The sequence below is a fragment of the Phasianus colchicus genome, chromosome Z, assembly GCF_987193195.1.
Source record: "Phasianus colchicus chromosome Z, bPhaCol1.hap1.1, whole genome shotgun sequence".
In the NCBI taxonomy this organism is placed as follows: Eukaryota; Metazoa; Chordata; class Aves; order Galliformes; family Phasianidae; genus Phasianus; species Phasianus colchicus.
The window spans coordinates 91,603,168-91,630,711 of record NC_143476.1 but is presented as its reverse complement, the minus strand read 5'-3'; the positions used below and the strand labels follow the sequence as shown (position 1 = coordinate 91,630,711).

The window sequence follows — 27,544 nt, the reverse complement described above, 5'->3', positions numbered from 1 at the left end:
ACAAGCTGAAAGTTTCTTCTTAAAAAGTACAGCTGGATATTAGGAAAAAATTATTCTCCAGAAGAGCAGTGATGCAGTGGTACAGGCTGCCCAGGGAGGTGGTGAAGTCCCCATCCCTGGAGGTATTCATGAACCATGGGGATGTGACACTTGGGAACATGGTTTAGTGGGCACGGTGGAGATGGTTTGGGGTTGGACTTGATAATTTTAAAAGCCTTTTCCAACAGCAATGATTCTAGGAAGCTTAAATGCACATGAATTTTGTCTCAAATGAAAGAACCTTAAGAAGCATCACAAACACTTTTTTGCAGAGAAGCACTCCAGCATTTCTCATATGGATACTCCCAGTACTGCTCTTGTTGACACCTGCCCTGTGAACATTGAGCTGAAGAAAAGATGAACTGAACAAAAGTCATCCTGCTGCCCGTTTCTCAGCCTGGACATCTTTGTTTAAGCTTTGACTTGGCTTAAATGAACGAATTAATATTGACAAAAACATCAACTAAGCTAATGAGTTGTTAGTTAAGGCAATAAACATGTCACATTAGAGTCAGCGCAGTAAAGAGGTAATTAGTCGCGGAGAAGCCCTGCTAGTGGGGCTGCTCTCAGAGCCCCTCTCCCACCGACCCTGCTCAGAGGGCAGGAGGCTGCACTGTGACACCCACCCCAAGCCCAGGAAGGGCAGGTAAACTGAAGAACAAGCTGAAATGGCTGTAAGCAGCAGATTCGGCTTTTCTCCTGTAAATCTGAATAAAATTCAGCCATAGGAAAGTTGTGATGGTTTGCATCCATCTTCTGCTGTTAAATGTTATTAAGGATGAAACAATGAAAGTGTCTCTTGTTAAAGATTAGGTGTGACTAACCAGACAGACTGAGTTCAGGCAGTAAATGAGGAAAAAGAGAGGTCGAGAAATGTATTCCTATATATAAATCTGCATCAGAATTTGTCCCCATCTTTTGAGGTGATCTCATTGCAGCATCTCAATACCTAAAGGGAGCCTACAAACAGGACAGGAATAATCTCTCTGAAAGGGTTGATAACTGCAGGATGAGGGGAAATGGTTTTAAGTTGAGGGAGGGGAGATTTAGGTTGGACGTCAGGGGAAAATTGTTTACAGAGAGAGTGGTGAGGTGCTGAACAGCTGCCCAGAGAGGTTGTGGATGCCCCGTCTCTGGAAGTGTTCAAGGCCAGACTGGATGGGGCCCTGGGCAGCCTGGTCTAGCATTAAATGAGAAGGTTGGTGTCCCTGCATGTGGCAGGGGGTTGGAGATTCATGATCCTTGAGGTCCCTTCCAACCCTGGTGATTCTGTGATTCTTTCACTCTGCGTTGTGACACATGTGCCACATGTACATGGCAACAAAGTTAGGCACAGAGGCTGCAAGCAAAGCAAATCAAGGGTAGGGATTGGAAACACATCCTTGCATGCCCTCACTGAAGGCAGCTGTATGGCAGCAAAACCTCCACCCACAAAGCACAGCAGGGTCAGTACTGAGTTGCCCACTTTTCCCAGCATTTTCCAGAAGACAAAAACATGGAGTCTTTGATGCCAACACCATTTCTGCTGATGGGAATGTGATCTGAATACTGAAGATTTCAGTTATTTTGAATGCATCTACCCCTTTGAATTTCTTGGATGTCTTTCCTTGCTGAATCCCAAGAGCTTTAAACATATTACACCCATCAGCATTGTTATCCTCATTTTGGGGATGGGTTTAAAAAAATTAAATAATTTGTTCAGGAAAATCAATAGTATAGGCACGAACAAGATACTGGTAACTCTGGTTCCCATTCTCATAATCTGCCACAACATACAGTTTGGGCTAAATAAAAATGATGGACTCCAAGAATGTGATTCAGCTTGCTTTCAATCTTTTTCTGATTTTATATACAAAAGAACAGAAGTGAGGGACAAGAGCTTTAGGGATTTTTTCAGTCTTCTCTCTTTCTCTAAGTCATGGACACAGTGTTTTTTTAATAAGAAATTTTAAAAAATCAGCACCTTTTTTGTATAATTTTTTTTTTTTCGGTCCTGATTTGACATACACCTGGATGAAATACCAGCAGAAAGAGAGAAACTTAACTTTGGATATCCTGGTTATAAATGCATATCCCTTGAACTCCTCATTTTGGAGCAGCAAATTTCTAGCAGAGTTTGTGCTCTCTTTCAGACAGAGGATATTTTCTGCCCTAAATTAAAATTTGAATAACTTTTATGCAAATTTTTGCATTATTTGAATAACTTTTCTAACGTTATAATTATGAACACTTAAAAAATTGAACAATGTACATTGAGCACATTGTTTCAAGTCTCCTGCTTTTTACACAGCATACTTCCAGCATTTTTTTGCCTCCTATCTAACTGTGACACATTTCATTTCTTCGACTGAACTTATGCTAGGAGAGGATTCAATTTTCCTGATGCTCTCTCAAGTCACTTATGTTCCATCTGCACAACAGGTGAAGCTCCTACAGCAATTTCAGCACTGGCATGGGCTCAGAGAGTTTTAATCTCTTTCCAAAAACCTGGTCTTACAATGTATTAAGAAGTAGTTACTTTGCATGATTGCATTTTATTTAGTCAGAATAAGAAATGACCTGCAAAGACATTTGTGTCATTCCTACACGAACAGCCCTCTCATCACTTCTACTCAGGGACTGCTGCAGTGTTGAGAAATAACCACAGAGGAGTCACAGAATCTAGAAAAGACCTCTGAGACCATTGAGCCCAACACCTACCCATCCCACCATGCCTACTAACCGTGACCCCAGGAGCCACATCGCTGTGTGTCTTCAACACCTCCAGGGACAGTGATCCACCACCTCCCTGGGCAGCCTGTGCCAACCTGAAAGCAACATTTGCCTGGAAATGTACAACGAACTCTCAGAACTTTGAAAATTAAAGGTCTCCTTACTGAGTGCTGCTTCTGCAGTATGTATGTAACTGGATGCTTTTCGGAACAGTAAAGATTTCTTCTTTTTTTCCCTACAATAAAATATATATTTTTTGCCTTATTTATCTGATCAGAAAGGAAGTGTCCTCATTCACTCTGAAGACTTACAAACTTCAGAAATATTTAATCATAAAGAGAATATTTCCTCCATAATAGGTACCAACATAAATTTTGAAAGTGTAACAGGTTTAGAAGGTCAAAACAGTTGACTCTAGATGTAGTAAATTCATAGCATTAGTACAGAACAGCTTAATTGTGCTTTTCAACATTAAGTGAGCAAACAGCAGGGAGTGCTGGCAAGTGGGCAAAACCAAGACTGGCCCTATTTTGTACCAAAATTCCATACAATTTTACATAAATCCTTGCAAAGGGAGACAAAGGAAAATGAAGAAAGCTGTTGGCAATAGCAGATTCCCAGTCCTCGCTGCCTACCCATGGCCTAGTTAAAGTGACCTAACAATGCCATTTTTCTTCCTCTCAAAAACTGCAGTGGGGGAATCAAATGTGAAAGCAAGATCAATTCTGTTCCAAGACAGTAAATGAGTTTTAGATCAGACTTGTTTCAATTTATGGAGAGAACCCAACTCTGCTAGCTTAAATGCTTTCTTCCTCTAACTATGAAATTATATTACAGTGATATAGAAACAGTAAACTACCATTATTTTAATCCAAAATTTGTTTATAATCCAGCAGGAAGGAGAAAGCGAATATAACCCGATTGATAACTGTACAGTACACCTGTTATTTTCATTCCTGTTAATTGCATAATATCATTAAGCCATACTATTTATTTTCATCTAAACTGCATGCTTTCTCAATGATGCCATTTCCACAAGGCCCACCATCAGCTGTTTCTTTCCAGCACACTGCAGCCTGCCCAAACCTTGAGCCAATCTCAGACATTTTCCCATCACACACAACGGTAGCTGATTTTTTTAAGCAGATGTGATCACTTGGAACACTCATCTGTGAACATCATCACCCTACGTTGTGCTCAGGTCCGAATTGACCACATGGTCCTTTGCTATGATCTTTTATAAAGCTAAGATGAATGTAAACACTTTTAAAATATAACACATATAGATTTTTAACAGGACTCACTTGGTTGGTAAGGACCAGGTACAACCACTTGTGACACAATACAACTCCGCTGCCTGTGGAAACAGCCAGGATATGCTCTGAAGCTGGGAAGTGACACTGATCTTCGTACATAAAACAAAACACCTCCCAGTGTATGGTCATAGCCATGCACTCACATCGTGGAGGTAACATGCTCTGTGGATGCAATGGAATCTGCTCACCCATCTCTACACAGTGAACTGAAAACTGTGATGGCTGTTTCCAAACCAAAATTATATCACTTCTTTTTGTGTATCTTTCTCCCGTGCTGCTGCTCTATAAAAACAGAAGAGCCAAAACATCTCGCACCTCCCAGGCACTTTCCTGGCTTTGGGATCATTCTTGCACACACAGCTCTAACTTACACATATGGCTATAAAATGAGGAAACTCTGAATTCCATCCTGTTCTTTTAAGGGAAGAATGATTAACTTGGAAGCTACAAACCTAATGAAGGAATAATATTAATTTGTATGATGAATAAAATTAGTTTCTGAGCTTCCCTTCATCTCACTCATTACAAACACAAGCACAGGCAGATTTATTGACCTGTCACAGCTTATTAAGCAGCACTTCATAAAGAAGTTATTTTGAAGTGCTCTTTTTAAGCATGCAAAGTATTGATCGACAATGTTTGGGCACTATTTCTTAATACAGACACCAAAGAGCAAAAAGCGTATGCAATTTTGGTTTTCCCATTAGACATACAAAAAAATATAGATTTTACATCGGTAGCATTGCATGTAGATTAGGGAACCGAATCTTCAAGTCCACTGTTGTTGCCAGGTGGGAATAGTAGTTCCAACAGAGAGGGCTGTTCACCACCCACCCTGTGAGGAAGGAAGGAATCGCAGATAACATATTTGATGCGAATTCAAGTTTTAAGATTGGATTTTGTTGCTCAAAAAGAAAGCAAGAAAATTCCAACAGATTTAAATTTGGGCTTAATATCTGCCACAACGATTGACTGTTTTCCGCCATACAGACTGACTACTTTTTCTATGTATTATCTCTAAGGCTAACATAAAGATTTCTATAAACTACTCTTTTCCTTTCTTCTATTATTTTTCCCCTTCAGGGCCAAATTCTGTTTAAGAACAATCTAATCGCTACTCAGAAAAAACTACCAAGAGCACATCTTGGTCTTGCACTGAATTTCCAAGCGTGCAGACTGATAAGTGCAGAACCAGCCCCATCTCACCAAACACAGGGCAGCATCCTCCTGCATGACTGATACAGAGGAACAGCCAGTGAAATGGCCTTCACTAAAAACAGTCTCTCACTAGGAGTAGTACCATCAGTTATTTGCATTAATCCCAATGTGCTGTGCATCGAGTTTTGGTTGGCTGGTTTTTGAGCCAGTTTGCCTAATTTGCTCTGCTGCTCAGGTGATTTCTTGCTCCTTTAGGTGAGGATCCTTAGCTCCTCTTTGCTAATTGCTGCTGCCAGCACCTGCTGGGTTCCCTCATCAGTGCTGTGTCTTCCTTACCAGTCTGATGTAGGAACCCAAGTGCCAGTGGTTCCCACACTAAGCAGGTCAGCCAAACTGGAGTGACTGCCCTAAGTTACCAAATGAAAACTAAAAATTCACTTAGGAAGAAAGGAAGTGTGAACACAGCCTGCAAAACCCATCTGCATAACTCAGTGCCACTGCATGCTGCCACATATGACTCTGTTTGAGTTAAAGGGCAGAAATGCTTACCATTAACAACTCCATTGATGGCAGATGCTTTGCAAAACATCCTGCATTAACAACAGAATCAAGTATGTTCATCTTGAGGACCAACTAGCCACTCAGGTTTATTAGTCCATTCTCCTAATAAACACAGCATTAGCTGCAGTTTGAGTGTAATGTGGTGCATTTATAATAAGAAAACATTGGGGTGGCATTTTGTAATTAAATATCTCATGAACTCTGTGTAATGTCAACAGAGATTAATGCGGGATGGCACGCAAGGTCACTGGGTGGATTTCAGAATTCTGTTCGCTTAAGAAGACGTTATCAGTTATTTTCTTAAATACAGGACGTCACAATGTGTACAACTTAGATAAATGTGCACACATTAACAGTGCAAATGAAGAATTAATTCATTTGGATAACTTGTTTTTAAATAGAAAATACCATGGCGTTAGGCTACATGCAATTTCTCTCATAACTTTGACGACCTCAGCTTCCCCAAATCCTTCAGACATTCAAACAGACACAAATCTGAAGAAATGAACATTGCAGCTTTGACTAAGTTTTCCAATTCAACTTACTCTCCTTGTGCAATAAGAGTGCAAGTTTTATGTAAAATATGATGAAGAACAAGTTGTGCCAAGGGAGGTTCAGGTTGGATATTAGCAAAAAAAATTTTCTGACAGAGTGGTGATGCATTGGCACAGGCTGCCCAGGAAACTGGTGAAGTCTCCACTGCTGGAGGTGTTCAAGAACCATGGAGATGTGGCACTTGGGGATGTGGTCAGTGGGCATGGTGGGCATGGGCTGGGCTTGGGGACTTTAAAGGCTTTTTCCAACCCTAACAATTCTATGATTCTATGATGATTCAAGCTTACTGCTAATACCAGAAGCAAACGTCTCTTCTTTTTTTGTAAACCCCAACTACTCTTCACTTTCTCAGAGTTGTAACAATGCTCTCATTTGACGAATTCTCATGTGAAGACGTTGATACCTCCAGCTTAGATTACCTGGTTTGGATGTGATGGGGATCTAACTAACACTTGATAAGGCATTTGCCTTTCACAATCTATACTACTATAGGCAAAAGCGTCCTGATCTTCCTTTGGCTTTTCAAGCACTTTACAAATTACTTTATGGCCCAGATGTAAAATTTCAGTGTAAATTTACTGTGTCGAGTTTAATCTACACTAAAGCCTGAATTTCACCCTATCAGTCAGCCCGACAACTGTGTGGTGTTCCTGAGATTATGATTAATAGTTCAGAGATGGAGTTCACAGTTCTGCTAAGCCTAATGTAACAAAAGCAGCAAGCAGATAGCTGAATAAAAACATAGAAGGAGAGAGGCTGTGAAGATCACAGATGGTCCAGCTGTCAGCCAAGCTTCTGGCCAGGTGACACCGCTGAGAATCAGCTAACTCCAGGACTGAAAGCAGCTGGGAGTGGTACAGTTCCTTATATGAGCAAGAAACTGTAAAAGGGGAAGAGAAAATAAAGAACTAAAAGGAAGAGAAACCATCCAGAAGGACTGGGACAGGCTAGAGAAGTGGGCTCTTGTGAACCTAATGAGGTTTAACACAGCTAAGCGCTGGGTGCTGCACTTGGGCTGGGGCAATCCCAAGTATTTATACAAACTGGGGGAAGATCTCCTTGAGAGCAGCCCTGTGGAGAAGGACTTGGGGGTACTGGTGGATGAGAAGCTGGACATGAGCCAGCAGGGTGTGTCTGCAGCCCAGAAGGTCAACTGTGTTCTGGGCTGCATTAAAAAAGGGGTGGCCAGCAGGGAGAGGGAGGTGGTTGTCCCCCTCTACTCGGCTCTTGTGAGGCCCCGTCTGCAGTCTTGTGAGGCCCCATCCAGGCCTGGGACCCCCGGCACAGAAAGGACGTGGAGCTCTTGGAGCGGGTCCAGAGGAGGGCACTGAGATGGTCAGAGGGCTGGAGCAGCTCTCCTGTGAGGAAAGGTTGAGGGAACTGGGATTGTTTAGCTTGGAGAAGAGAAGGCTGAGGGGAGACCTCATTGTGGCCTTCCAGTACTTGAAGGGAGCGTATAAACAGGAGGGGGAATGGCTGTTTGTGAGGGTGGATGGTGATAAGATAAGGGGGAATGGTCTGAAACTGAGACGGGAGGTTTAGGTTAGATACTAGGAGAAAGTTCTTCACACAGGGGGTGGTGAGGCACTGGAACAGCTTGCCCAAGGAGGCTGTGGATGCCCCAGCCCTGGAGGCATTCAAGGCCAGGCTGGATGTGGCTCTGGGCAGCCTGGTCTGGTGGCTGGTGACCCTGAACACAGCAGGGGGTTGGAACCAGATGAACACTGTGGTCCTTTTCAACCTATTCTATGAGCCTATGAATTACAAGACTTTAGTTTCAATTCTACTTGCACATCACATGCATGTGCTCTAAGAACTAACCATCCCTTTGCTTTCCAAACCCTGGTGCAGTTTGCCCACCAGGTGAATGGTGGAGGCTACATTGGTGACTCAAGCAATGCTGCAGGATGTTCCTGAGCTCCCGAGTACAATGTGGTACGATTTAGTTCAGTGTCTGGTAGCTCAGCACTCCTGTGCTCTGCAGGCAAGGGAACTGGACACCAACCCCACCATGGCAGCAGCTCTCAGGGTACTTAATCTAACAGCAGAGCAATGAAGCTTTATTTATGATTGTTATGGTACTGTACTACTGTGTAAGTAAAAATGTACTTTTTTTCCTAAATTTCATTTAAAATTGTTTAAGTTACTATTCTGAAACTATTTTTCTGCATATTTTATTGAAAAATAAGTTAGAGTAAAACATTACTAGAAAAAAACAAAATGAATTTTGTATCTTTTTTGAAGAGGAGTCCCTGTAGCTTGTACAGACACCAGGAAGAACACTATCCTCTAACAGAAACAAGCAGATACACAGGGAATGAAAAATGTCCTCAGTCATGCCATAGTACTTGAGGCCTTCAAGACTTTGCTGAATAGCACTGCTCTGTGATAATCTAGCCCTCACACACATCAGTTTTAAGCTTGGAGCACTGACTATTTAGCACATAGGGCTCACAGGGTCCTAGACCCAGCAGAAGTGCAGGTCCTTGCTTTGTCTTCTTTGCCACTTCAGGCTTAGCAAAAGCATTCCCCCCCTTATAAGAACCAGTCTCCTGGTAATAGCTCTGAGCTCACACAGCACACTGCTTTTCAGTTATTTGCAATTCTGTCCTTTTTTCTTCCAACATCTTGGGCATCACGTGAAGACTAAACCAGTGCAGGAGGAGAAATCTTTTCCTGTGAAGTTATTTTATAACTAACCAGGTAGTTGGTGGTTTTTCCAGCAATACCAGCAATGAGTCCACAGCACTTCAGAGAGATAGTAGGGAGATGACACGGGGACTTTTTTCAGATTCCCTTAAAACACACACCAGCATGCTTAGGAACCTGGCCACAGGCTTAGAGCACTACAGCTGCATCTGCTTCCATTGAATTTTGCAATATTAACAGTAAATTGACAATGCACAGGTATCTTACATTCTTATATAAGATCACTGTTACTGTTTGTAGGAAGGGTAATTACAGCAGCACTACAGGACTACATTTCATACGTGCCCCAGAATGTAACATTTTATGTAGCATTTTCCATTGAACTCATCTGTGTCTGGTTTTTTTGCATAAGACACTTTTTTCTTTTAAGTCATTGCCAAGTATGTCTTCCCATAGGTTATTGATCCTATAGAGTCTATTTCTCAGAATTATGTGCAGTGAAGTAAGCAAACTGTGACAGTGTTCAGGTAGAAACAGAACTGCTCTGCTGTGAGTAAGAGTTACAAAGTGCTGCAATGAAGATCTATCAATTTAAGAGGCAGGACAGGTGTTCACTATATCCTCCCTCTTGTTCTCTATAGCCCAAGATATATTTTCAAGGGAAAAAAAAGTATGACTTACATAAATGCAGTCTTAGAGTTTAGTGTAAGCATGAAGAGAACAAGGAGTGCCAACAGCAGTGGTGGATAGTGTCAGTGGGCTGCTGCTGGCTATTGGTGCATCACTGCCTGCAGCTGTGCTGCCATCCTGGATGCTTCTCTGCCCTCTGTGTGAGCACCAACTTCTTACCCACCTCTTATTATGACACAGCTTATTTGCACATTCCACATTTCAACTTTATTGCATCCCCTGAAAGGAAATTTTTTACTGACTTGGTGTGTACTGAAACATTAGTATATGGTGATATTGTGAAACCCCACCCTACCCTAAATTCCAGAACAAGGGACAGGGATACTCACAGGTATGCCTCGCCAGAGAATAGTTGGACCCACCGCTTGTCAGCCCAAAGCCCTCGGGGATCTGGCTGGAGCTGCGTGGCCGAGTCAGCAGCTTGGGGGGCTCAATCTCAGCCCCAAATTCTGCCCCAATCACACCCAGCAGAACAATGGCTGTCGCCTGCTTCCTGCGTTCCTCATAGGACGTGGAGATCTTCTTCAGCTGCGGGAGACCAGACAGGCAGCCTGGAACAAGAAGTAAGAGCTATAAGGAAAACAAAAGCCGGGCTGCTCATAACACTCCAAATATTCTGTTTTCCAGAGAAAATAAAGAGATTCCATTTAACTTAGAGCATGTCTTCAGGACAGTTACTTCCCTTAGCAGAATTTTCAGCTGCTGTAGATGATGACTTTTACTTCCTAAATGCACAACAGAAGTCTAAATAGCTACTTTTGCAACTGCTATCTCACTCCTTCAAAAACTGTCAAGACCTTGCTGAAGGAAAAAAAAAAAAAAAAAGGAAGGGGGAGGCAGAAAATCATCAATTTTATAGGTCTTTTCTGGAGGAAAAAAACATAACCAACAATTAGGTTTATCTGCTTTTGTGAAAGATAATATTTAGCCTGATTTTTGTTCACCCTAAATTTCTGTAACAAATACAAATCCTCCCTGGTTTCTTTACCTTACAAGGTGTATTTTGTATTTTGGAATACTGGACTTCCATTACAAAAAGACCTCAACCTTCTGTGTTATGATCCATCATAATATTCTAGTTCTTACTAAATTTTAGCATAAGGATATATGCCATTACACTGACCTAGCATTTCAGTATACCAAATGTTTCTTTAACAAACATCCTCCGGAATCATGGAAAAACCTCACTGAAGAGTGAATTTTAAAATTTAAAATAAAACTCTAAGTTTTGTATTATTGGTGAAACTAAGAACTCTTGGGCTATATTAGATTTGGCTGATGAAGGGTGGATCGATTTTGGTTTTTCAGGTGTTTTTTCCTTGTAGTTATTTTCTTTTTCTTTCTTTCTTTCTTTTTTTTTTTTCCTAGGAGTAAAGAAGCCAGATCTTAGAAGTTTATGAGACTGAAATACAGTATTCATTCAGCCAGATAAGTACAGCTCACATTCAGCTAATTCCCAGTGCAATGGGAAAAAAAAAAAAAAAAAAAAAGACATACAAATCCAATGTATAACAACAAAGCCTTAACACCCCTCTTAGGTTCCTCTACCAAACCTTTTCAGGGAAGCCAGACAGCACTGGATGAAAATCATCAGAGCATAGGTTAAGAAAGGGCTAATTAGCATGCCCAATGCAGGTCTACCTGTGCTCCACAGGAAATGAGATGCTACCTCCAGAAAAGCTGACTACATCTAAGCAAATGCAGCCATCCTGGTTCAGAAACAGCACTGCGGTAGCAACAGAAACGTGCCAGCTGAAGGGGAGGAAAAATCCAATGGAAAGCTGAACAATGGCAGGAGAGGGGGAAAAAAATCAATAGGGGCTGCCTGGAAAGGGAGAAAGCTGGAAAGGGGCTGCACAGACAAAGCAGGGAGTACAGCAGCTCCTATCGCCCTGCACTCTGCTCTTTCACGGCCACACAGCTGGCCTGGCTCGGGGACCCTGAAAGACAGACATCGGAGCATCCTGAAATGCTGGTCCTGATTCCTCAGGACTCTCAGTTCTCATCAGGCAGCAGACAACAACCCAGCCGGCACCCAGAGCCGAGCACCAGGCCCTGCCCCGACCGGCCCAGCACCCTGGACAGCAGCACCCAGGTGCCCGCGATGGCTCTTGGTCACACGGCAAGTTGCAGTAACGCTCCTTTGCTAAAACTTCCAAGTGAAATTTAGAAAAATACATAAAAGATTTTTGCCTTCACTTTTTTTTTTTTTTTTTTTTTTTTAGTTACTCACAAAAGCATAAAATGAATGGCAATGATTTCCTACGAATAAACTGACAGCTGTTTGGGAGAATCTAAAATGAAATAATGTCTCTGGAAGTAGTCCTTCCTCCACTTCCATTTGTCTCGAGAAAATTTGGTATTTTCTCACCGCGCCGTGGCTCCATTTAATCATGCGATGGGTGACACGGAGATCCATTTTCCTGACAGGACAGTTGATCACCCTATCACGGAGGGGAAATTAATAACCCCAGAGAGCTCTGCGTGGAAGCAGGAGCCCTGCTGGAGGAAGGACACTAATGTTGCACATTTTCCTCAGAAAATAGTGCACGTGTGTCTTGGAAAACAGTGCACATGTTCCCTGGAAAACAGTGCCTGTGTATCTTGGAAAACAGCACGCCTCCATCACTGCACACTGGGACATAATGCATTCAAGTATTTCTTTATACCTGGGTTTACTTCAGACCAAATGACTGTGTTAAATATTCCAAAGCGCATCACCTTCTGAAAACTAAACCTAAACAACGTTTAGAGGAGGCAGCTTTATGGGTAACACAAAGCAAAGAGGGTATTTACAAAGCATTCTACATACAGGTAGAGCATTTCAGAAGTTTTAATTGTTAAGGCTGCAGGTTATTGATTGCTTCATTTAAAAAGCAGTCAGAGAGTGCAGCCACGAGGTCAGGGTGAATTTAACAGTTTGGAGCACTTTACTAAATAACTCTAAAGATCATGTTAATTGGCTTTGCACAGTTCTTGGGTAAAATTAATTTTATCCTGGCTTACAATAAAAGGATTAAAAGACAAATTAAGTTCTTCAGGTTTAACTGGAATAGAAATCAATGGATCTGAATTAAGGCTGAAGGGGGTTTTGTAAGGGACAGACTGCTACCAGGTACCTCGTATCTGCTCCGTGTATGTGTATACATATGCAAGTGTATATATACATGCACACATACACACAGAAGAGTGGACTGAAAAAGCCCACAACTTTCACCTAAGTGAATAACGTAATTTGCTCAAGACCACAACAGAGCTTGCATCAGTTTGGCTGGGAATTCTGATGCCATTCAAAGGATGCAAAGAAAACCAACAACTAAAGCCCTCATGATTTTGTCACAGTCCATATTTCACAGCACAAAGTGAACATCGTCAGCAGTCACTGTCTATAAATGAAACCTTGCAAAATGACAAATGACAAAACTTCCTGGCAAGCCAGCACTGAAACTGCTTACTTTTAAAACTGTAACAGTTTCTCTGCATTATGGAGAATATTATAGGAGAACATTCAAGAGCTATGATGGGGGGAAGGCACTTTTGCTTACACGCATCTTGGCTCACAAGAATCCATGCAACTGCCTGGTATTTCCATAACATTGTATTTGAATATTTTTTCATGTCAGGTGCACTATTTTCTTATAGTAAATAAATGTAAACAAATTTACATGGTGCTCTACAAGGAAATGGCAAAAAACACCGATTTCAAACTACAAAAACAAAACAAAGCAAACAAAAAATGCAAAAGAATGAAAGGAAGGAAAAATAAGGAGGGAAGGAAGGAAAAATAAGGAGGGAAGGAAGGAAAAATAAGGAGGGAAGGAAGGAAAAATAAGGAGGGAAGGAAGGAAAAATAAGGAGGGAAGGAAGGAAAAATAAGGAGGGAAGGAAGGAAAAATAAGGAAAGGACAGCCAAACAGAAATTGCTGAATTAGATGTGCCAATGAAAGGCACATTACTTCAGTTCTTCAGGACTCTTAACCAGTCAAGCCACACTTTGGGTCTGCCTTCATTTTCAATTTTTAAGATTATACTCTGAAGAATAATTACAGTAATTTCAGCACCTCTGGAAGCTTACAAAGCCACAGTGTTCAAAATAATCCAGAACTGAAAAAAGTACAGAAATACTTGCAACATGAAATGACCATGAGGAAAAGGCAGAAAATAATCTATTTCATTTAAGCTCACGAAAGCCACTGTGTCTCCTTGCTAACCTGACAGGATTTAAGAAGGGTGCTTTCTGCCACTTCTGTTATTCCTACACACATGGCTCCCTCCTCTGGCCAGCAGAACAGAGCACTGGGTGAAGGGTGTTGGGTGCAGGGCATGCATTCCCCTACTGCTTACAAGAAAAAGGCAAACATACAAGGTTTTCTGCTCTCTGGAGTCATTTATTTCTATTTTCAGTCTTACGCTCATTGATGGTGGAAAAAATATAGAAAATTCCCAGATTCTTTAAGTTGCAAGCCGTCCCTGTTTTTACCTGGAGCAATTCCATAATCTCCAAAGTATTTATAAAATGTACATACTTGCAGACAGAAAACTCATTTTGTGAATCTATTTTTTAATTTAGCTGACAGCATGGAAGTCAATAAAGCACAATGCAGAAATCTGGCAGTACGTGGCAAGTTAAAGAGGCTGACTGGGACTGCTAACTCTGGAACCCAGTTTTTATTTTCTATGGTTATCTCAAGCGTGTTTACAGTTTCCCTTTTGCTGCCTTCACAGTACTTCAGCTACGCTGTTTCAGGAAATATGTAAAGGATGGAGAATCAAACAGACTTCAATAGCAGCTTGTTCATTAAGGCATAACGTATTCTGCAATTCCTTCATAACTATTCTCATCACTTAGAGCAGAATATAAAAGATTAGTAGCAGAATGTACCCGTGGCATTACCTATACACAGCTGAAATGCAGAGTTAGAATGAAATTTCCCCAAGAAAAGAAGTAGAGGCATTTTAGTGCGATGCCAACTGGTATTTTCTTTTAAATGAATCATTTGCTGTGTTTTATTAGATATCTGCCACCAAACTATTAGACAGGGAAGGAAGCCACATAAGAAGAAACCAATACATCTCACAAAAAATTTCCTGCACCTTTTCCATTGTTCTCACAATTATAAAGGAGATATGTAGGCTTAGCTAATGAAAGAACACTTGATAACATCAACTGAAAATAAATTTAGATTAAGAATTTGCAGAAGAATTGTTCCTAAACACAGGAGGTTGTTTTTTTGTTGTTGTTGTTTTTAAATAATTGCTGGGTTTTTTTGTTTGTTTTTGTCCATTTTTAATTTCCCTCCCTCCTTCCTATTGGCTGACTGTCTCATTTATTTGATAATGCCTGTCCTGCTGTTTTCATATCTGCAGGAAAGCATGCGAAATAATAGAACGTTGTTACTACTGTAGAAACTGGAAGTGTTTAAACTTCATTTACCTAATATTTCATACAGCATCTTACAACAGAGAAGTTTAATAATTAAATATCAATAAGTCACATAGCTTTGTATTATTAAAGCCAGGGCATTTTTCTGGTTTGCTTTTTGATAACATATTCCCTTTGTGGTGCCAGTAACCTGATTTTATGCAGCCAGCCAGCTGCAGCACTTTAGAAAGAGAATTATAAAACCCCTCATGGGGAATAATAACATTTATTAGATGAGTATAGATGACGATGACGGTTATTATTATTATTTAGAAAAGACTGTTGCAGCCACCAAGATTTTCAAATTTTGAAATACAAAAAATTCACGTGGTTCAATATTTCAGCAAAGACCCAATGTCAGATCCAAGGGCTCTGACTCCACCGTCCACCTCTGGCCAGGAACACAGAGGTCAGAACCCACACGCAAATCCCCATGCCTTATCCACACTGAATGCTACGAAACAGACATTATTGAAAAACTGCAGTGCATAATTAAAAATGATAGCATTCGGGGTACAAAAGGCCATCAGTAATCTGTTAGCCTATAGCCAAACACTACAGAGCTGCTACTGGCAACCCGAAGGGTTAAGGCCCTGATTTTCTTCTGCATAGGTGGTGCTATTTTAAGCCAATAGTGTGTTTAAATCCACACCAATGAAATCAATACAGCACTGCTCTACTCAAGGTGAGACCAAATAAACCTGTCGGAAGCTTTGAGAAATAGGCTTTGCAGTACTCTTTGAGTGCTAAGTGCCTTTCAGCCCAGAGATCTGTCATTAAATAATCATTAGCCATCACTCATTCTTCCTAAAAAGCTCAACGCCTGAATCTGCTCAGTATCCACGCAGCGTGCATGCGGCGTGCCACGCTTATTAGCACTTGGGGATGTGCACACACACTATGCAGCACTCTTCCTTGCACTCACACACCTGGAGCAGCAGCCTCGTTGCAATGCCAGTCCTGTCCAAATTCAGCCTGCTCCACACCCAAGCCATGCCTTATGAGTTGCTCACGCGAGCCTTTAATTTATTTTGCACCAAAAAGGAAAGGAAAACACGAGCACGGTTACTTTGGGATTTACCAAAAATGCTTTGTGTCTTGCAAAAGCTGTGCAGTGTTGCCTAAATCACAGCCTACTTCAGATTAAAGTTAGAGATAGATGATACTTATTCATTACATCCATGCATCTACAGATTTCTATTTGGCATGACTGCAACTCTTCTGCTCCTGGAAGCAGAATGTGCCAATTACTACTTTATAATGAGGTCACGTGGAACTCATAAACAAATGAATTCCATCTACCTGCAAATACTGAAGTTGTTGTTGTCAGTCATTTTCTATCTGTAACACACCAACGAAAAACGAAAAAACATTTAAGAAACTAATCAAATATCTGACAGTGTGTAAAGCAGCAGCAAATTTCTTTTCTGGAATACAGGGTTAACCTATTATCTCTCTGCATTAACCCTCTCCTTTCTCACCATTGCTCTGTGAGCTGTGTGCTGAAATGTCCCATTTCCTTCCAAACAGCACAGAAACCAATTAGCTACACTCTTCAGCATGCATCTTCACCAACAAGCTCAACTGAGCAATCAACATCTTACACTAATTTAATTCCACTGAAAGCCATATAGCCTCAAGTTTTAATAACCTGGGAATAAATTTTACCATAGCAACATTTGATTGTTTCGTATCACATCTGAAAACCACAAACACACGTTTATGCAGTATTAATTGTTCCCTAACCTCGTCACTTTAATTTTTAAATGGAGCTTTGTGCTGCAGTTTCCAGAAATCTGTATCCCTCTGTGCTACTGCCTACGTAAATGAGTCATAAACAAAAGCACTTTAAATGTTCACGATACCTTTCCAGAATTTTGATCAAGATCACTATAACCAGTGATGAGAAAAGTTTTGATGCTTAAATACTGTGCTTTAAATCAAAGCAAATCACACTGAATAAGAGGTATTCTATATTCCCCCATCTGAACAGCAGAGGATCCATTTTGTCTTTATTTTCCACTGCTCTTAGCAGCACGAGGAGAAGCTCCTCGCCCATTTTGTGTTCCTAGAGCTGCAGAATACAGTGAAGTATTCAGTAATAAAAGGAATGATACAGGTAAGAAACTGTAATCGATCAGAACAATGGCAAGAAAACTGTGAACTGTATGCAAAGAAGCACGTTTCCTAAGTGTGCCTATCAGCTTTAGGAAAATTACAGTGACATTTATCTTCCAGCTTTATAAACGCAAGGCAACTCCGGGCATCTACATAACTCTGCACTACATTATAAACAGAGCATAATTCCATCAGGCAAACCCAATATTGCAAAACAGATAAAGATTATATTAGTAATGTTTGTATTAGAAGTAACTAGCTTGTATATAAATAAAGTGAGATAGATGTAAACAGAAGAATTTTTTTTTTTTTCCCCAAAGAAGATTTCAGTAAGTTGTTGATTAAGAGTCAATTAAAGAAATTTATTCTCAAGTTTCAGATCAGTCTGGACATAGGTAAAACTTCAATAAAACCAGTACAAATCCCGACTTTACATTCTGAAGCATGATTACAATTTTATTGAAAGAAACATAAAACTATGTTACATTATATTCATTTTGAAACCAAACGGTAACTTTTCCTGATGCTTTATAAAAAGATGTTGCTCCTATTGGAAATCAATAGGGAGGCAGAAAAAATTAGATAGCTACGATTTGCCAAGAAATCAATAAGAAATATAGCAATACCAAAATCCACGTTCTTAATCTTTTACACACTAAAATCTGACTTTCACATGAACAGAACGGTAAGAATTTACAGGAGAAAACACGTAAGCTGTTGTTACATGCTTCTGATGCACCTATTATACCCTATGCCTACAATTTAAGCTGCCTTGCTTTTAACACCATTCCAATTGTGACTACTGATCTAAATTCCCACTGCTTAAAGATTATTTTGCAATGATTTAATACATCTTCTAGATGTATTACACACACCCTTACCGACCATTCTGTAACACACAAAGCCCACCTCCCCATTTGTCTCCAGCTGGCCCCTGCTGGGTGCTTTGCATCAGCCCCTGCTGGGAGGGGCGGGAGATCTGCACGTAGGAAGCCGTGGCTGATGAACAGCACCAAGCTAAGCATCACAGCTTCAAGACAAAACACCTTTTTTTTTTTTTCTTCCCCTCTATGAAAAAAATTCAGGGAAATTGAAAGCTCCCAGCAGCATAAGAAAAAGCGTTTAGGCTGAGATCAGGGCTACGTTTCACAGCGAATTTTGCCAGCAGCACAACGCACAGGTTAGCAATGATGTGCTTTGCAGCACAGTTTAGGACTGCCACGTAAAACCCCCTGAACACCGATGCTGCTGCTCCCGGGCACCTCCAATCTCACCCTGCTGCACCCAGCTCAGTGCAAGGCAGCACCCAGCTCGCTGCGAGGCAGGACACAGCTCAGTGCAGGCAGCACCAGGCCCACAGAGCAGAGGGACCCGGCGCTGCCGTGCGGCTCCAGCAATAGCTCTGGTGCTGAATGCAGAACACACTCTATTTGGCTTTCAGTCAATTAAGCTTTAAGCTGTCAGCAAACAAGACCTTTAAGTTAATTTTGAATCACCACAAATCAAGTTGAAGGTTGTGAAAGGGCACTCTCACATGCCGGCATGAAAAAAGGCAGTTTAATTGCCTCTGAATAGCTATTATATGCTGCAATTGGCCTATTGAATCTTAGATGATCTATTTATTTATCAAAGTGCAGAGACTGGTAAAAGAATGCAACGTACAAACTTTACTTTCTTTCTCTCTTGCTTAAGTAGATAAAATTAAAGTGTTTGCATACACAAGCTACTACTGAAGCAATAATTTTTCTAACAAAGTTCAGTACAGGTTACATTATATTTTATTTCTGAATAATTACCGCTGCTAAAATACAGCTATCTGAAATGTGAAAACAAGTAATTTCCAATATAAGAAGTTACTGCTAGTTGGATTTTATTTACATATTCTAAATCTTCTAACAGATTTTTCCATATGCCAGGCAGACAAATATTGTTTTAAATTACTAATCTGAAAAAGTATCTGTGCAGAATAAAGTTACAGAGGGTATAGAAAAAGGCTATACAAGAGTATAAAACCAGCTGCTATTGAAACGTTAAAAGAAAAACCTTTCACACATCTCAGATCTCTATCTTCATGTAAAATAGTTTAGAGCAGAGTGAGGCCAAACAACAAGAGGAACAGGTCTTCAAACTTAAAAATTCTTTGCATCAATCCACTTGCAAAAACTGCAACACAAATTGCAGGAAATGTCATTTAAAAAAATGTGTCAATAGGACTAATTTTAAGACCAACATTCTCTGATTTTGCTGTGGCTAATTGGATGCTCAAAATATAGTTAGCCATAGAGAGGGTCAAACTGTTTTCTTAACGCAATGTGTGCTTATATATCAAACAATAAAGCCTAGAATTATTAAACGTGTGGACACACATATATATATATATACTTTTTAATAAACTAGAAGATTGGGCCAACCAGCTTCTATTTTCATTGTGTTAGATGAAGATTTTCTTTCCTTTCCAACCCTACCCACGGAGCAAGGCAGCCTGAGGAATGCTGCATGCAGTCAGGGAGAGACTCAAGTCTAACTTCCTAGGGTTAGTAGAAAGAGGCAGAGAAGGAAACTCCAGCACACTAAAGTCAGGAGCTTAAAGGTGCACACTGGTACCCACTGCTGGTTGTTCCAATTGTCAACCTAGTACCTCTTGGAGCTTTTGTTTCTCACTGCTCCTAACACTCTCTGGCAAGATGCACAGCTTGAAACTGTGATAAAGCTTACAGCTCTCTTTTCATTGAGTACGGAGCCCAGCCAAAATTCTCCATGTTTTATGTTTTTCTTATCATCAGCTCCTGCAAAACATGCATGGAGAGGGGTGGGTTACATGTCAAAATTGAAGGGCTATGCCTAACTACAAAAGATTTTCAAAAACATTTGCGATAAGTGGAGAAAAAGATCCACCAGTGATGGAAAAAACATCCAAAACCATTGCTGGAAGAGATGCACACACAGAAATGATGTGACTAAGATGACACTTCTCATTTCATACCAGTCAAGATGTCACACCACTATATTTCCTCTGTGGCAACAGAAAGACCAGAGAAGTTCCAGGAAAGGACACATCAGCTAGCCAAAGCTGTCCTGCACTGGGTGCTTCTGCTGGGATATGACCAGAAGAAGATGCTGTGAAATGAAACAACCACTCACCACATCCAAATGACCAGATGAGACTTGCCTTGGGGAAGGCAAAGGATAGGGGCTTCTCCGCTGGTTTATGTTTATGGTTGCAGGCTCTTGCAGCACTGGATGCCTCTAGCTACTTCTGTGATTTCAACACATCGTTTTGAAGTCCAGCATAAGAGTTACTTATGGCTGAGACAAAACTTGTTATTTTTAAGGAGGGAAATAGGTCAAAGAAGGTGTTACAGCATGAAAGTCACAACAGCAGTAAACAGAGAAAGGGCTATAAATTGATAAAGTGGGGACTTCTGAAAGGACTACCCCAAGAACAGCAGTCTGCATGTTGCTCGGTTACAGGAAGTGTTCAGGCAATATATGACAAGATTAGGCACAAAGCTATCATGAGAAACGTAAAAGTAAGATGCAAAAGGAACAGAACAAAGATTTCCAGGATTTTTAATTCCATCTCCTCAGCACAAGGACTATTTAAGCAAATGCAACCCAAATTAAATTTAAAGAAGCTGCTGCTCATCACTCCCTAACTTCTGAAGATAACAGATACTAGAAGCTGCTCTAATACTGTCACATACCAGGATGTAAGCACCTCCTGCAGGAGTGCTGTCACCTGCTCCAGCTCTAAAATAAGTTGGCTAAGAAATGTTCCAGAACTGGTTGCCTTCCAACTTCCCACAGCACTGCCCACAGCAGCCAACCCAATGGAGAGCATAAACAAACTGCTGATATGCTCAGTTGCCTCAATAATCAAAGAAAACCTTGCATGGATTTAAGCATATTCCCGCCATACACTTCAAACACCATTACACTATTATTAGACCAAAAAAGAAAAAGCATGAGAACTACAAAGATTTTGATTGCAATTCTACCTAACATGTTAACTGAATAAAAACAGAAAGAAATCGGGACTCAAGAATACTAGAAAAATAGCATTTTTACACGTGGCTTTTACAGCCTGTGCTATATCTGAGAACATTACTCTGGGGAAAAAAAAAATTGTAATAACCTTTCATAAATCTTTAATTGTATTAAAGAAAACATCAAGTTGAAGCATTTCTGCCTAATGTTATTGAGAAAAGATAAGTAGATGAAAGAATACAATTCAGATGCAGATGATAGACTAAGACAATGAGAACTAGTTTTTCCTACATTAATGAAACTTTCCAAAGGAACTACACCACAAAGGGCAGAGATAGAAGAAGACATCAGCCACCAGCACAGACAAAAGGACTTCAGAAGAGTCCAGATCCACACTCATATAGTACTGATGTGTTACACACACAGACAAGCTGACTTTTCACTTCCACCTACAAATAAGAGTGCATAAGGATTGATACAATGAGTTATATTGCATGAAGGATAGAGCACAAAAAGATTTTGCCTGGACTTTCAGAACCAGCTTACTAAGACGACATATTCCAGCTGCTGAGCAAACAGCTGTACAGCAAAGCCAGGCTGCCATGCACGCTCAAATGTCTGGAGTTTTCTTTTTTCCATCTCTGTAGCTCAGAAGATGAATTGAAACGGATGCTGCTTTCAATAGAGGACAAAGATACTTCACAGCACTGTAATCAAAGTACATACAGCCCTTCATTCAACTTATCTCTTTCAAACATTTCTATACTGGTTTGCTAGCTTTTTGCCAAGGCTCTTATTTTTATATTAACTGTCATTTTAGAAACATCAGTTATTTCTACACCCACAGAACTAAACACAAAGTGACAGGCTGGTGTGCATCACAGCCACTGCTTGAGCCTGGCAGAACTCTGTAACTGCTCTGCTGTGTGCTTCTGCTATTAATTAGAAGCATGTCTGACACCTCAAACAGATCAGTTCTCTGCTGCACTTCCTTAATGAAGGCATACAGCACTGCCCAGCACTGACAGATGCCATTCAGACAGATGTCCTGCCCATCACCCTCTCACAAAGAACAGATTTCTTAATGGTACTTACTGGATGACATCTGCTTGAATGGCAGATGCCCACATCTCTTCAACTGCACACAGCTTTGGTGAGAAATCCTTGTTCTACATGAATTACATTTCTTTGCATTTCTTAAACATAAACAAAAGCTTTTTTTTTTTTTTTTTTTTTTAAATAAAGTATTTCACCTACAACTTTATGCTTTCTTGTAGACAATCAAAGACAAATTGCAGGAAATTATAGGAAATTATATTCTTTGTTAGTTTTTTATATTTCTGTGTGCACATATCTGATTAGACAGACTTCTCAAGGTGCTTCAAAATTCCGATTAGAACACAGAATACTCCATTAAAAATTAACATCTGTATGTTGAATAACTGGTGTTTGTGGCATCCACATTTCATTTTTTACTGTAATGGAAAAGATAAAGAGTGGTGCATATTTTGACTTTTTTCATTACCATCCGAACGGGATGAAGTTTGCTTTAGATGGTAAAACCTCATTTTTTTCTCGTGTTTTACATAATAGCCAGTGCACAATGTGGTAGATGGTTTTCTAATAGGTTATTAAATACAAATTAAGTGCATCTTTTATCTCTCTATGCTGGACCTTAGAGATACACAAATGTATGTGACGCGGTGAAGGTGTTCAAGTTTGGTCTGTGCTGCTTGAAAGAAACCCAGCAGGAATTTCGTCCAGAGATTGACTCTTTTGGCACCCACATTGTGCTGAACAGTGGGCTGCTGGCTTGGCTGCTGGGGATGGCAGATGGTGTCGTTTGTTGTGCACCTCCACCTCACAGCAAACCTTAGAGAGAAGGCTGCAAGAGGAGGGGAGGGCAGCACTGGGCAACGGCACCTGTCGCTTCTGCTTCCACGTCTGGCTCCAACAGCACAAGAGAATGCACAGAAACCACCAAAGCAGTCCAGAGACTCAATATATTAACAAGAGTAAGAAGGGAGCAAAAAAGCAAAATAGAAGCACAGCATATGGTTTAGTAAGTTACCGCGCACTACTTCTGGTAAGCAAATGAAATATTTTTCTTCTGTTACAATAGAAGCCTTTGAGCTAAAAAGTGTAATAGCAAAAAATAATATATCAACTAGGAACTAAATTAAAACTGCTTAAAATAGTTTGATTGTACCAACATCAGAACATCTAGGGGTAAAATAATTACTACTCAAAATATGGTGGAAATTCAACATTTCTGCAAATGTTGTGCTAAGACAATACAAAAACCATGACTGCAAATTGCTGAACCTTCAAAATAACATAGACAAATACTGTTGGTGCCTTCAGAGTCATTCTTAGTTTTAAAATATGAAATAAACTAACAATAATCCGTGCTTCTGATGTCACCAGTTAATGGATAATTATTGCCTAAAAAATACTACTCATTACACAACAAAATAGGTTTCCTAATATTACAGGAAATTATTCAAAAGATTAAGCTTTCAAGTTAACAAACATTATCAGTAACACTCCTAGCTTTTTTTTTCCATATAACCTTCTGTGTGTGAACTGCTGTCACTGCTGCAGTTCTGCTGGTATACCAGACATTACAACCTGCACAAGATGCACCAAGCATTCTTGGCTGGGGCTCCTTTGGCCACGTGGCTAAACAAGGAGTACGCTCAGAGCTCTTCTGTACTGCCTTAGGACTTACTATCACATCACAACAGCAGGTAGGAAGAAACAGTGCATCACACACAGCGCTTCTGCAAAAAGGAGCCCCAAAAAAGCAGTGCTCGCTGCTCTGCCCTTGGAAGGACAACTGCTAGATCCTCTGCAGAGCCCAGAGCTAAGGATGCATAGGTCTAACACAGAAGCTTGCTTCAGACTTGAAGGCACCAAGACAACCTTTACTGGACCAGGGTACGCATATTTTCATAAATTTAGATTTTTTTTTCTAAAACTTTCTTAGACAAATAATAATTCTTATTTCTGAACTTAAAGCAGTCTCCATCCTCTACCTTCCAGCTTTTTGAATATCAAATCCTTTGGAATAACAGAATGGCCCGGGTTGGAACAGACCTCAAGGATCATGCATCTCCAAACCCCCTGCCCCATGCAGAGCCACCAACAATCCCATTTATTGCTAGACCAGGCTGCCCAGGACCCCATCCAATCTGGCCTTGGAATACCAACCCAGAATAATGGGTCTGACGAGAGTTTACCCAGCTTTGTCAATCATCAGGCCTCCTGTTGGAATCTCACCCTTTCACAACAAGGCAGCTGAGGGCAACTATCAGTGTTGTTGTCATTGTCACCCTGTAGCAGCTATAAGAGTTGTCTCAGAAGCCTTTACCCTGAGCTTCCCTAACATCTATAGCTTGTTTTGAATAGTTCCTAGAAATAAAGCATAAAATATCCACCAGTTTGTGTAATCGACTCAATTAGAGGGCACAAAATCTTTTTCCTACTGTAGGAAACCTGCTTTAGCAGATTATCCCCCCCAGCCCCTGCAATTGTGTGACAGTCTCTAGCCACCTAAGCCCCTTCCCCCAGAAGCAGTGTACCTTGTATTCAGCTCAATGGAATCTCCCAGCATTACATTCAAATTGCTACCAGAAGCCTCAAAGTTCACTAAGCACTGCTTAGCTTGCTGCTGTGTGAAGCCCAGCCCAGTCACAAATGTAATGCACCACTGTATTTCTGCAAGCCTTTAGCTACAAAACCAAGGCAGTCAGTACTTCTGTAATCTTTGCAGCTGTGGTGACGGTACATGATATCTAGACTTTATGAAAGAGGGGAAAAATGTTTAACAAATTAATATTTAATTAGTACCAGGAAAGGGTTTGTGCTTTGCAAGCATCACTGTCAATGCTAATGCGAGCAAAGTCATTGCTACAAAAAGAAACTGCTGTGGAAAAATTCCCCATTTTGCAACGCCAAAGCTCCCACTCATTCCAGAAGTCATAGCCTGGCTGAGATGGGAAGGGTCCTCAAGTTCCCCCCTGCCCCAGCAAGGCCCCTAGAGCTGTGCCCAGCCCCATATCCAGGGGCCTGGGGAAGTACTGCTGATTAAGTGTAAGAGCAACCCATACAAGATTTAGAATATGTGTCTTACCGTGGCCCAATACATTATTTATGTCCAGTACTAAGGCAACACTGCACAGCTCAAAGGCACACACTTCTGCAACCTAAAAGTTACTTCCTTGAAGGCCTTCATTTGAACATGAGAAACTCATTGAATTCCTAAAGAGTCTATCTGCACTGTTACACCATTTTCTATGCTAGTAAATAAATCTGTCAGCAGAGGTACTGAGGCGCTACAACACTGCCTTTTTCACAGCACTGGTGACATCTGACCCTTTATCTTTGTTACGTGCTCAGCAGTGCGTTTGTTTTATTATCCCTGTAGATGCTGCTCTGTATGTTCCAAGCACACCTTAAATGCAGACAGTCACATTTCCAAACACGTAACAACACTATGTTTATTCTTCCTTATTTCCTTCACTTACCGATTTAAAAACAGACTTATACTTCTAAAAAAAAAAAAGCTGGATGATATCTTAGAGCCTAAAATTAAGTTAGCAAGTAAGATTAAAATTACAAAGCAATAAAAGATATTAAATACAAAATATATTTTGAAGAAGTTCAGTCAATGAAATCAGAAGATTCTCTGCCCAAGTAGCAAAAAACAAAAACAAAACAAAAAAACCCTACTGTTCTAAAGTGAATCATTTAAGCAAGATATTTGCTCTAGGTTTAGTTATCCAGAAAAGCCTTGTAGGCATTAAAGATAACAGTAGCTACTATTACAGCTTTGGAAGCCTGCTCTTGCGTGTCTTTTCAGTACATCTGAAGATAGACCCAGTTTCCCATATAACTCCTGCCCATGTGTTGTAAAATGCCTGACAGGCACTGTGGTGCTGTTTCCCAGAAATAGGCTTCAGCGCTTTTCAGCAAGCTAAGCTAAACTGCTTTAATCTCTAAAAGGACCAATGTGGAAGTGATCCTTTTAAAAAATTATTTGAAGGAATGAGAGCATTTGGTGAATACCAATTTGAATTGGAAAAAAATCCTGTTGACCACTGCACACTGGTATTACTTTGTGCAGTCAATCAATAAGTATTAGCTCTAAAAGGACCACTATAGAAAGAAGCTGCATCATGTTTAAAGATGACAAGGTAAGCTTCAAAATGTTTGAATTAATTTTTTACAAACACTAAACTGATTGCATTCAATTGTAGATTGAAATTTTGTGTTTACTCAGAACACAGCTTTTAAAGCTCAATTGCTTTGATCAGGAATAGCAGGGAGCAAGAAAATGCACATCATTCAGAACTGCCTCCAATAAAGTGGCCCATTTTCCACCTTTCCCCTGAAAAATACATAGGGCAAAGGGGAATGAGGGAATGATACAACTCATGCCTGTTGGTAATGCTGCTGTTACCAAGGCTTCCAGAAGAGGAACCAGTTGGCCTCCAAAAGATGTGGGACCAAGTAGATTCTACGTTTCTCTGAGAAACACAATGTAATGGATATGCTGTGAAAAGCATTTCAGAGTACTCTAAGCCCTTTCACTAATTTCCGTTCTCTATTTCCATTTTTTCAGCTTCTATCCATTGCTGTTTTTGACAGTTCCCACATATTCCCCCAGATCTTACAGGCATCTCTAGCACTCTTCCTCCCCTGTAAATCTTTCAAGTCTTTTCCAAACAGCCTGTATTAATACTCTGTGCTCCAAACAGTCTACTCTTCAACCAGCAGGAATCTTGTCTCAGTCACCTTCAACCAGAGACTTGACCCAAAACTCCATCTGGCATACTAACAGTCTTCTGGTCAATAGGAATAAATAGTTTTCTTTCCGACTTTCACAAAAATCTATAAAAAGCTCAGACAACATAGTCTGAGCTGACAAAACAGCATAGCTTTTGTGATCTGTAATCTGTGGTATGCTATGCTAAAATACATACTGTAGTCATTCAAATTCTGAGGGTACTGATACTGAGCATACAAGTATTTTCCCCACGATGATGTACAGACAAGCATGAACAAAAGAATCAAAAGATAACAGTTGTAATTAAATGTTTGTTTTTGTATGGTCTGTCATTTCAGAACATGCCTTGAGGGGCCAGAATTCTCAACCATCCATCCACCAGTCTACGGAAACATACAGCAACGGTAAAAAGCTATATTAGTCTTTTAGAACCAAAACATACTTGAACTCCATGTATGACAAACTAACAGCATTTACTCACTGAAAAAAATACAGTTCAGTGAAGTGTATTATGATGGCAGCACCCCTGCCATCAGGCTTTTCACC

At 40.5% G+C, this 27,544-nt stretch overlaps 1 protein-coding gene across 2 annotated transcripts in view; it reads right to left on the bottom strand.

Moving 5' to 3' along the window:
- Positions 1 to 27,544, bottom strand: part of WDR7 (WD repeat domain 7) — a 114,796-nt gene that overhangs the window by 40,808 nt on the left and 46,444 nt on the right. For both annotated transcript variants that reach the window (XM_090132346.1, XM_090132347.1), the window contains exon 20: positions 10,010 to 10,231. In XM_090132346.1, the coding sequence (XP_089988472.1) occupies positions 10,010 to 10,231 (222 nt within the window). The remainder of the gene's footprint in view (positions 1 to 10,009; positions 10,232 to 27,544) is intronic.